The 12,934-nt window shown below is 40.8% G+C and overlaps 1 protein-coding gene across 1 annotated transcript in view; it reads right to left on the reverse strand.

Moving 5' to 3' along the window:
- The window catches only part of NOC2L (NOC2 like nucleolar associated transcriptional repressor), a 221,289-nt gene that overhangs the window by 36,983 nt on the left and 171,372 nt on the right, over nucleotides 1–12,934 (reverse strand). Inside the window, exon 16 of the mRNA XM_073603046.1 lies at nucleotides 9,534–9,647. Within this exon, the coding sequence (XP_073459147.1) occupies nucleotides 9,534–9,647 (114 nt within the window). The remainder of the gene's footprint in view (nucleotides 1–9,533; nucleotides 9,648–12,934) is intronic.

Genomic DNA, 12,934 nt, shown 5'->3' on the forward strand with positions numbered 1-12,934 from the left:
GTGTACTTGCTAATTCCAGGTCTTTCTGAAGCTCTCCACAAGTGGTCCCTTGCTCTACTCTTCTGAGAATTCTTTTGACTCCTCTGTCAGAAGTATTGCGAGGAGCACCTGCTCGTGGCCGGTTTATGGTGAAATTTTGCTCTTTCCACTTCCAGATTATGGCCCCAACAGTGCTCACTGGAACATTCAGAAGTTTATAAATCCTAATGTAACCAATGTCATCAGTATGTTTTGAGAAAGCTCTCTGCCTTTACCCATCATGAGATGTTTCATGTGTGACACTTTGGTAATGAGACACCTTTTTTAGGCCATCAGTTGAGACTGAACCAGCTGATATTAATTTGCACTGAAAAGGGGCAGGGTTGCTTTCTAATTATTGACAGATTTCAGCTGGTGTCTTGGTTTTCTATGCTTTTGTGTACCTCCCTTTCTTCTGTCGTTCAATACTTTTTCCCTTTGTCATTCAATTTTATTACACATAATTTCTGAACTTATTTGCTTTGGTTTCTTTGTATGTATGGATTGCATGGGTTGTTACCGACATTTGGGGAAATTTTCGTGTCAATAGCACCTTTATCTCAGGTTCACACTGAGCTGTGGAAATGAAGCCATGTGATTTCAGATCGCACGATTTTACTCCTGCATGTCAGTCCTGATTTCGGGGGCGATTTCAGAGACATCTGTGCAGGTTTCTGCACAGATGTCGATGTAAATCGCAGCACGAAATCGCAAAAAGTAGTACAGAAACTACTTTTTGAAATCGGCGCGGCGCCGCAAATGCAGCGTCGCACCGATTAGGACGGTGCCATTGCCGGCAACTGCCGCCAATTTGACACGTCAAATCGTGCCAATGTGAACCAGGACTTAGAACTATATATTTACTAGAGCTGCACGATTAATCGTTAAAGAATCAAGATCACAATTCAACTCTCCTCAGGATCTTAAAATAGCTTTTTCCCAACTCTATGTAACAAGTTCTGAGAGTTCTCTGCTCACTTCTGACAGCTGACAAAAAAATTAAAAAATCCAGGCAGCCTGCCAAGTTTTATCACAACATCGGCAGGGATAAAGATAAACATTGTAACATATAGTTCTTTTAGATCAAAGGAATTAACTTCGGTCAGTTTAACCACTTAAAGAGGAACTGCAGTCTGCTCACATAATTTGTAACAAAAACATCTTTGCCATTCTGAAGCTTCCCTCCAACGACTTTCCATATTATTTTATATATACTGCGATTCTGTACTTGCCAAATATGCTGCAGAAATCTTCCTCCACTGAGTCTGGCTGCATCCATTTTACCTGTGGGCAGCTGAAGCTGCTGCCTGTTCACTTCCTGAATTTACACAGAGGCACACTCCCAGCTCTGCAGCTCTCATTGGCCCTCTTATGACTCATCCCCCCTCCCTTCCTGGCAATTTCTCACGAGAGCGAGAGATAGAGCTGTGCATGATGTCATAAGCCTAGGCTAATTAGCAGACGAGAAAACAAGAAGTGGGCTGTATAAGGTATTTACTGGCAGAAAAAAAATGCTTTACAATCCAAAGTTAAAACAACAAGGGCACAAGATTTAATAGATGAAAAAATGACTGAAGGTCTGCTTTAAAGACTAAGGGCTAGTTCACACCACATGCAGTCCAGTGTGCTTTTTTTACTGCATCAAAAATGCATGGAAAGTAAGTTATATGGTGTTCAATGTCATAGTTCACACCAGTGCCTGCAGTTCCAGTGCGTTCCTGTTCCAGAAAAAAAAAAGTAGAACATGCTGCATTTTTCCTGTACTGGAACGCTGTAAAACGCACCAAAAACTCACTGGAACACACCTAAATGCATCAAAAATGCACTGAAACACACATGTACTTATTTAAGGTTAAGAAAAAAGAAGGGGACAAATGCACCGGACTGCATCAAAACCGCATAAAAAAACAAGCATGCAGAAAGGCATCTGGAATGCATTTCTATGGTGTGAACTGGCCCTAAACCTTTTTCTGACACTTGTTGTTTACAAGTTAAAATCTGGATTTTTTGCTAGAAAATTACTTGGAACCCCCACCCCCAAACATTATATATATATTTTTAGCAGAAACCATAGAGAATAAAGCGATGGTTGTTGCAATATTTTAGGTCATGCTGTATTTGCGCAGCGGTCTTCCAAAACGTTTTCTTTAAGAAATAAACTTTAATGAATTTAAAAAAAAAAAAAAAAAAAAAAAAAAAAAACTGTAAAGTTAGCCCAATATTTTTGTATAATGTGAAAGATGTTACGGCGTGAGAGAATCATGATCTTTATTCTAAGCAAAAAAATTGTGATTCTCATTTTAGCCAGAATCGTGCAGCTCTAATATCTACCTAGAAAAACGGTGACGTGTTCAATACTTATTTTACCCGCTGCAACAGGAATAATAATAATAAATCCATAGTACTTTATATGGAGTTTTACTACCAGCTGTACAACAGTAAGGCCCGGGCTACTCCTTCCTTTCTACTGTCATTTGTACACCCCTTTGCAGTTAGAGAGACTACAGAGGTGTCATAATCACGTTACCCACATTGCGCTGAGCACCAATAAAAGTATATGCATTTTTCTATTGTAAAAATAAAAAAAGGAGTTATGTATTTGCATATACTCCTGCCCAGTAATGCCCGCAGACAATATCTGACAGCTGTCATCTTGCAGCATGCATATAGGCTGTGAACAAACAGAGTACCCTCCTGAAATTGCCAACAAAACCACCCATAAACTACACTTGCGTGGCCAAGGAATTACAAGACATATAGTTTCCAGAAATGATGAATGGCAGCAGACCTAACCATCCTCCTGCCACCCTAGATGTTTAGGAGATTACAGATTACTATGCAATTATTTTTATAGCGATAGAATTAAAGAACTGGTAACTTATATGCAGATCTAGTGTCTGTATTAAGAGGTACAATGTTTGGGGAAAGGGACTTGATCCTGGGGTTGAGGTTTAACACATTTGTTTTGATGTAAATGAGATCTCTTATGGTTAGAAGCCACCTATGACCTGATCATGGTAATCAAGGTTTAGTTTAAAGACAGTGCTTTGCTCATGTTCTATATAACCATATCTAACAGCTACTGAACCGAACCCAGTGGACAAAGTGTTAGAGCCCTTTTACACTGGGGCCACCCATGCGTTTGCGGTAAAGTGCTGCTTTTCAGGCAATAGCGGGGCGATTTCAGCCCCAAAAAAGGGATTAAAAACTCCTATGTTGCGGCGCTTCCGAAGCGCTATTCATTGCAATGGGCAAGGGGAGTTTTGGGAGTGCTGTATGCAGCGCTCCCAAACCACCCCAAAGATGCTGCTTGCAGGACTTTTTCTAACGTCCCGCAAGCATACCGCCAGGGTGTGAAAGCACATTGCAATGAATGTGAGGCAGTTTTCAGGCGCTATTTCTAGCACTAAAACGCCTGAAAACTGCCTCAGTGTGAAAGGGGTCTTAGTGAGAAAACAAACCGAAGACTTAAAGCGGGGTTCCACCCAAATTTTGAACATTATCTCTATGCATTCTCTTCCTTGCCTAGATGCTGACATGCTGTGTAAAAAAATTTAAATCGCCGTAATTACCTTTTTTTTTCTAATCTTCTTAGCATATCCTGGTTTTCCTCCCATGGGAGTAGGCGTGTTTTTAGCCTCTCCCAGACCTCCCACAGTCCCCTGGGAGCTAGTCTCAGGCTTCCCAGCATGCATTGTGCAACAGCATCATCACAACATCTCGGTGAATGCTGGGAGCACAGCATTCACCGCACCCAGGAAATACATGCTTGTGGGCTTCAAATGCCCACAATGAAGATGGAAACCGCCTTCAGTGAATTTTATAAGTTATTCTTTACAACGAAATCGGACACAGGCGGACTTATTACACAGAACATGTGAGTAGATAATCATGAGAAGAAAAGTTTGTGAATGAACTCCAAAAAAAAAAAAAAAAAAAAAAATAGATAGGTGGACCCCCGCTTTAAATATAAAAGAAAAAAAAAAAAAAAAAAGAAGAAAAGAAAATAAGAAAATTACAAATTCCCCCTCCTTCACACACACTCCACCTGTTTCAGCACTGTCTCTTTTATCACAGTATAGGCAAAATGTAAATGGAGGATGCACAGAGTTTTATTAATAGACTTGTTTTGCGCTCACATGTTTCCGTTCTTCTTGCAGAGCACATACAGCACCCACACAGTCAGCCCAGCATGCTCCCCACTGTATCTGCTGGGGAATGTCAATGCAGAGAGACAGGAAGGGCACAGGTGACACCAGCACTTGCTATCATAGTGTGCGCTGACAGCTGATGAAGCAATGTGTTTCCCATGTGATATATTCTCCATCACTAGGCAGCACATACAGCACAAAACTACAAACTGGTAATCCTATTTAGTAAAGTTTTCATTAGTTTACATATTCAATATGGACATTCTGTCATCATCCTCTTTAAGTCTGAATATCAAAAAAAAAAAAAAAAAATCACCATACTAAAAAGCAATGGATATCAAAGCAACTACAAAGGAAATCCTAGTTTTGGTAAAACTGCTATACAATATACAAACATTGTAATAGCCATGCCGTCATTTAAAGGTTATGAACAACCCCCAATTCTCCTCCTACACTGCTGGTTATGGCAGTTAAAGGTAAACTTCAATTTGTATTGATTTCTCCATGACATTTCATGCCAGATTTAACACTGCTGTGTGTCTCCATGTATGACGCTGGGACATTTCAGATCCAGTCCTGGTGACATTTCTCTCTAGATCTTGTTCTGGTGAATCTAAGGGAACTGATGTGAGCTGAACCTCTTTCCTTTTCCTAAAATGCATTTGCCATACATTTCTCTTGAGGTTCCACCAATGGCTTCATGACAAGCCTTTGCTTCACCTTCCACAATTCTACTGTAAAGAGTTGACTCACTTGTCTATAAATTGAATAGGCAGATGCGCAATCACCTGCTTGGAGCTGATCTGACCCATAGAGCCTAAGGAAATTAACCTAATTGCATGCTGGATATTACAGTTTATTAGATGCTAATACTGCCTACTACCATTTTTTAAATCTCAGTTTGCACATAACAAAAACTTCTACACAAACGTTTCTATGATCACTGCTCATCGGTCCTGGGATGAGAATAGAGAGAAGCATACTGCCTCCTCCTGGTTACACAAGGTACACCAACAGCCAGGGTTTATACTCCTTTAATCCCTTGAGCCATTGGCTCCTGCAATGGATTAGCATTGTGTAAATAAGAATTTAAATCCCATGACACAGTCGTACAGGAGCCCCAGGCAAGCCTTGAGAATGACGTGCAGCCACAAACCCACAAAGACATTTGTGCAAACCCCAAACTACTCGATTCCGCCTAACAAATCCAAATCAGCAGGAAAAAAACAAAACACTGACAGCCCCTACAATGCATGTCTGGTACTCCCCTAAATCAGCCCATAGATTATAGTTTTTTCTGACTCAATTCCCCCATCCACACATTCAATGGAGCTTCTGATCAGGTCAGCCTGAAAAACTGGCAGGTAGATCTATCGGACCACTCGTATAAAAGGGGCTTAAATGACAGCAAAGACAATCTGAGATTAAATTAGTTTAATTAAAGTAGATCTAAATCCTACCTGGATGACATTCTTTTTGCTAAAAATGTGCATCAAACAATTGCCTTTTTCTTTTTTAAATGGATACCATCATCACTTTTTTTTGGTCAATATTTTTGTATTTCATATCTACATGTACACACTCCAATGTCAGCTCCACATCACTGCACAGGACTGGCTTCCTGATGTGATAATGGTGGACCATACCTGCACAAAGTGTGTCAGCCACATGTAGTCTCCACCAGGGAAGCCTGTGAGTGGGTCATTTCAAAACCAAGTCTAAACCTTCATGGCAGAATTACCAGAAATATTTTCAATAACTGCAAATTTCAAGAGATTAAAAGAAAAAAAAAAAAAAACTTTTGAGGTTTTAGTTTCTGGGTTAAAATGTACTTTAAAGCGGACCTTCACCCTAAAATAACTTTACTTTTATCTTGCCACCTTCCCCCTCCCACATTTGGATATTGATTTCATTTATTTTTCTTATTTAAAAAGATTTTTTGTGCTGCAAAATAGCAGTTCCGCATTTTGAGCCTAGGCGAGTATGACATTTGCGCTTTCCTATTTAAAAACTACACTTAGTTCCCTTTCACAACGGCGCCACTTGTCATGCGATTTGGACAAGTCGCACACTATTTGTGCCTAGGAAACCGTTCAAATCGGTGGGACGAATTGAAAAAGGTTCCTGCACTACTTTTGGCAATTTCATGTGCGACTTGCATAGATACGTGCATTAAGTCGCACAGATGTCGGCAAACCACACATGTGATCGCACTGACCAGCGGCTTTGAAAGCCAAATTCAGTGTGAATGGGGTGTAAAGGTATCTTCTTTTACCTTTATTAGTATGTTTTCCTTTTGAGCAGTAAGTGATTTACTCCTACTCATTGAGATGGTCAATTCATTCTGATAAGCGGACTGGAATGAAGTGTGTGGATATCGCTTGCAACACTGCTTGGATGTTCCTTGTATTGAGCCCTGCATGATTTTCCATCCTTCAATCACGTTTCAGCACTTCATGCAAGATTCACTGATGGCACCAATTATAAATGGATGTTGATTGTTCAGTGTATGGACTAGTAGCATTCATGAACTTGATCTTTTTGCACATATGTTGCTAGTGGCCACTGATTATATCACTTGAAGTTGTGCACATTTATATATACCTGTATACTGTATGTGTTGAACTATAGGTTTATTATGATGGTTTTTGAGATTTATATTTTAACATATTTGTATTAAGTGCTGCATTGTATAATTTATAGGTTTATTAATCCAGTATCAGGGTTTTGTATGAGCAACTATATATATATATTTTTTTTTTTTTTGATCTAAGCGAAAATTTACTATTTTAACCCCTTCCCGACCAGCCGACACACTTATGCCCCGTACACACGGTCGGACTTTGTTCGGACATTCCGACAACAAAATCCTAGGATTTTTTCCGACGGATGTTGGCTCAAACTTGTCTTGCATACACATGGTCACACAAAGTTGTCGGAAAATCCGATCGTTCTAAACGCGGTGACGTAAAACACGTACGTCGGGACTATAAACGGGACAGTGGCCAATAGCTTTCATCTCTTTATTTATTCTGAGCATGCGTGGCACTTTGTCCGTCGGATTTGTGTACACAAGATCAGAATTTCCGACGGATTTTGTTGTCGGAAAATTTTATAGCCTGCTCTCAAACTTTGTGTGTCGGAAAATCCGATGGAAAATGTGTGATGGAGCCTACACACGGTCGGGATTTCGTGTGTACGGGGCATTATACTGCAGCAGGTTGGCACAGCTGCACGAGCCGTTGTAACAGTACGTCGTTTTTTTAGGACGCTGTAGCAGGAGAGTGTGCCCGGAGCCGAAGCTCGTGCCCGGCGGGCGCGATGACCGCCGGGCACCCGCGATCGCTCATGACAGAGCGAGAACCGGGATTTGTGTGTGAACACACAAATCCCGGTTCAGTTAGGGGAAAGGAGACAGATCATGTGTTCCTACCAAGTAGGAACAACAATCTCTCTCCTCCTCTAGTCAGCCACATTCCCCCTACAGTTAGAACACACCTAGGGAACACATTTGACCCCTTGATCGCCCCCTAGTGTTAACCTCTTCCCTGCTAGTGACATTTATAGAGTAATCAGTGGCTATTTATAGCACTGATCCCTGTATAAATGTCAATGGTCCCAAAAGTGTTGAAAGTGTATGATTTGTCCACCGCAATGTCTCAGACCCGATAAAAATCGCAGATCACCACCATTACTAGTAAAAAAAAAAAATAAAAATAATAAAAATAATTTCCTATTTTGTAGACTCTATAACTTTTGCGCAAACCAATCAATATACGCTTATTGCGTTTTTTTTTACCAAAAATATGTAGAAGGATACATAATCGGCTAAAACTGAAGAAATTTGTTTTTTTTTTTGTTTTTTTTGGGGGGGGGGTTTTGGATATTTATTATAGCAAAAAGTACAAAATATTGTGTTTTTTCCAAAATTTTCACTTTTTTTTTTTTTTGTTTATAGCGCAAAAAATAAAAACTGCAGAGGTGATCAAATACCACCAATACCACCAAAAGAAAGCTCTATTTGTGGGGGAAAAAAGGACATACATTTTGTTTGGGTACAACATCGCACGACCGTGCAATTGTCAGTTAAAGCGACGCAGTGCCGTATTGCAAAAAATGGCCTGGTCAGGAAGGGGGCAAATCCTTCCGGGGCTGAAGTGGTTAATGCGGTAGTAAACCTGTAGAAAAAAAGAAAAGAAAATAACCAGGCCTCCCACAGCTTAATAGCATAACGAGCAAGGCTCTAGGATTCCTCTTGTGCCAAATTGTATTGTACCTGTAATGTCTGCCTTCATTTTGTAAAGCGCTGCGCAAACTGTTGGCACTATATAAATCCTGTATAATTATAATAATAATACATGTGCTAGCATGCACCGCATACTAGGGCATTATACCAGACTTTTTTAGGCGGAGCCTTCCAGAGGTGCCCCGTCACTGCTGCATGCACTTCTATTTTTACCTGGCTTTCCATTCAGGTTTGTGCTCTCTGACCATTTGAATGGCTAGGCTGCAATGACAACACCCCCCTGAATGCGCACTGGAGTCATGATTGGGGCACACTGAATGCAAACCACACTTTGCATTTGCTGTGATGTAATCTGTTGGAGTAAAAATCTCCTAAATGGTGCACATTTAGGAGATATTCACTGTACCTACAGGTAAGCTTTATTATAAGCTTACCTGTAGGTACAGGTAAGACATCTTAGTTTACTAAACACTTTAAGTACCCAATGATATTAACAAATGTGTTGTCGCATTTAAACCCCACCTCTTCACTGGCCACATAAATAAATATAGGTCTCCTCCCACTCCATGTATACAGGTTATATAGGCAAAGCTTTAATATAAAAGCTTACTTACCTTACTCCCTCTCTAATGTTTCTGGTAGCTGCAACCAAATCCCCCAGAGATGCTTTACTTCTCTGGTTATGTTCCTACCCCTATCATCAATGTTACGGCTCACAGTGCAGGAACATGCATTGTATGTGATGATGTTGGGGGCCCAGCTACATTTGAGGGAGTTAGGAAGACTGGAGTGCCACCTGCCATGGAACTGTGAGTTGGGTGGGGAAGATACAGATCTCATTTTTTAGCCAGAGCAAATTCATGCCCCCCCATTTGGGAAAAACTAAATCCTCCAACAGCCACTCAAATTTAAAACACTTTTTTTCTTTTATGGATCAGGTATCAACCCAACTACATTCTTCCTTACAGTATTGTTTTAGCCTTGGCTGCCAGTTCAACTCTATAGTATGTGCACAAGATATATTCATACATACATGCAAGCCCTTGCTTAAAATTAGTGCAGCATACTCCATGGTCCGTACCTGATATAACAATATAAGTATTCCTATGCACGCTTACCCTCTCCTTGCCAGAAATCTCTAGTTGAATCTCTTTCTCCCGCAGTTTCTTCCAGTTGGTATAATATTTGGTCATTGGTGTCCCCTCTTCTTTAGTTTCTTTTTCCCATTTGACCTGAGAGACAAAAAAGACCTGCTATTTCAACCTTTTTGAAATGGGGAAACCCTTGAAAAAACTTTCAGGAGCCCTTACCAATAACTACCAGATCTATAGCTCATGGTAAATTAGTGTGAGACATAAATTGCAGATACAAGAATGAATAAAAATAAAATAAGGAATGTGACATACATTGCATATTTTAAACACAGGGCTGGTCTATGACAAAATTATTTTCAATAATAATAAAAAAATAATGCAATAAATTGAAAATAAAAATTTCAACTGCAGGGGAAAAAAGCTAACAATGAAAATTGTAGTCTTCAATGCAATGTTTTCCCTTACACAGAGGTCACTGAAGTGCACCCTTCTAGTGTCAGTGAAGAAAGGCCCCTTAAGCTGGCCATACACTGATCAAAATTCAACCAGTGTGAGCTGCCCCTTCTGAACAGAAGTTGATCATTTAGGCCCCATTCACACTTGTGCAGCTTGTTATGCGACTTTGGACCCCAAAGTCGCACTCCATGTTTTCCAATGATAACCGTTCATATCTGTTTGACTTCAAAGTAGTTCCTGCACTACTTTGGTCCGACTTTCGTGCAAATTGAGGTTCACAGACCTCAATGTAAACCCTCAAAAGTTAGATGAAAGCCGCACCTGCATGATACAGATGTGATTTGGGTGCGACTGGATCAGGCAGACGGTGGGAGTCTCCGTCGGGGTTGGAATTTTTCTTTTTCTCCTTTTTTTTAGGTTAGTGGTAGCTGTGGGCGGCGTGATTGACGATGGATCTACACCGGGGGACATTTTAAAATTTTTTTTAATAAAGGACTTGTCAAAAACTAGTGTTGTCTTTACTCACTTTTTTGGGTAGGGGCACTATATACCCCATACTCATTCACATGGGGGGGAGGGGGTTGGGGGATCTGGGGGCCCCCTTTTTAAAGGAGGCTTCCAGATTTCAATAAGCCCCCCACCCACAGATCCCCACAACCACCGGCCACCAGGTTTGTGGGGAAGAGGCCCTTGTCCCCATCAATATGGGGACAAGGTGCTTTGGGGTGCCTAGAATCACCCCCTCCATGTTGAGGGCACATGGCCTGGTATGGTTCAGGAGGGGGGAGGGCCTCGCTACCCCCCCTTTTGCTGTCCTGCCAAGCTGCATGCTCAGATCAAGGTCTGGTATGGATTGGGGGGGGCTTAAAATCTGCACCAGACCCGACTATACCAGGCAATTTTTTTTTTGGACTATAGGTTGGCCATCCTTGCGATAAAGGTGGGTACACATGTATCGCAATTTGTCCAGTTCAGCAGGGAAAAAATACTGAAGAGAAAACGAATGCAGCTATTACATGTAAGGACCAGTTTGCTACATTATATTGCATTATTGTACTTTAGATATTCTAAGGAAAAACTATTTATATACAGTTGTGCTCATAAGTTTACGTATCCTGGCAGAATTTATGATTTCTTGGCCATTTTTCAGAGAATATGAATGATAACACAAAACATTTCTTTCACTCATGGTTAGTGTTTGGCTAAAGCCATTTATTATCAATCAACTGCGTTTACTCTTGTTAAATCATCATCACAACAGAAACTACCCAAATGACCCTGATCAAAAGTTTACATATCCTGGTGATTTTGGCCTGATAACACGCACACAAGTTGACACAAAGGGGTTTGAATGGCTATTAAAAGGTACCCATCCTCACCTGTGATCTGTTTGCTTGTAATTAGTGTGTGTGTGTATAAAAGGTCAATGAGTTTCTGGACTCCTGACAGACCCTTGCATCTTTCATCCAGTGCTGGACTGACATTTCTGGATTCTGAGTCATGGGGAAAGCAAAAGAATTCTCAAAGGATCTGCAGGAAAAGGTAGTTGAACTGTATAAAACAGGAAAGGGATATAAAAAGATATCCAAGGAATTGAGAATGCCAATTAGCAGTGTTCAAACTCTAATCAAGAAGTGGAAAATGAGGGGTAGACCAACTAAAATTTCAGCCACAAATGCCAGGAAAATTGTTCAGGATGCAAAGAAAAACCCACAAATAACTTCAGGTGAAATACAGGACTCTCTGAAAAGATTTGGTGTGGCTGTTTCAAGATGCACAATAAGGAGGCACTTGAAGAAACATGGGCTGCATGGTTGAGTCGCCAGAAGAAAGCGATTACTACAAAGTAAAGTATCCTGCTTACAATACGCCAAACAGCATGGAGACAAGCCTCAAAACCTTCTGGCACAAAGTCACTTGGAGTGATGAGACCAAAATTGAGATTTTGGCCACAACCATAAACGCTACATTTGGAGATGAGTCAACAAGGCCTACGATGAAAGATAAGGATGTTTTGGGGATGTGTGAACTACAAAGGCAATTTGGAGGCAGGAAACTTGGTCAAAATTGATGGCAAGATGAATACAGTATGTTATCAAAAAATACTGCAGGAACATTTGCATTCATCAGCCAGGAAGCTGCGTATGGGATGTTCTTGGACATTCCAACATGACAATGATCCAAAACACAAGACCAAGTCGACCTGTCATTGGCTACAGCAGAATAAAGTGAAGGTTCTGGAGTGGCCATCTCAGTCTCCCGACCACAATATCATTGAGCCACTCTGGGGAGATCTCAAAAATGCAGTTCATGCAAGACAGCCCAAGAATTTACAGGAACTGGAGGCTTTTTGCCAAGAGGAATGGGCAGTTTTACCATCTGAGAAGATAAAGAGCCTCATCCACAAAAGACTTCAAGCGGTCATTGATGTTAAAGGGGGCAATACACGGTATTAAGAACTGGGGAATGTAAACATTTGATTAGGGTCATTTGGGTAGTTTTTGCTGCCATTATGATTTAAAGAGAACACAGGTGATTGATAATAAATGGCTTCAGCCAAACACTAAGCATGAGTGAAAGAAAAGTTCTCTGGAAAATGGCCAAGAAATCAAATTCTGCCAGGGTATGTAAACTTATGAGCACATCTAAAAGGCACAGACATCTGTGCCTTTTAGATGTATGCAAAGCCTGTGTCAAAACACAGAAGATCAGGCAGAGTAGGGGAACACAATGACTGGTATATTCTCTTGTCCCCCCAGGGACAATACAGCAGGAAGCGGTTATAGAAGGAAATAAAGAATGTCCCTGTAATAATTAATCCTTCTGAGAGCTTTGAGTCCCCCGTGTGCTATTCCAAAGGTACCCACAGGTTCACTTGACGTCATCCAGAAAATGGAAGCCCCAGGATTTCCGTCAGATACAACTTACATGTGCGTAAGTACTTTATGCAAAATGGACAGACAATGACT

Source organism: Aquarana catesbeiana, linkage group LG10 (assembly GCF_042186555.1).
Source record: "Aquarana catesbeiana isolate 2022-GZ linkage group LG10, ASM4218655v1, whole genome shotgun sequence".
NCBI lineage: Eukaryota > Metazoa > Chordata > Amphibia > Anura > Ranidae > Aquarana > Aquarana catesbeiana.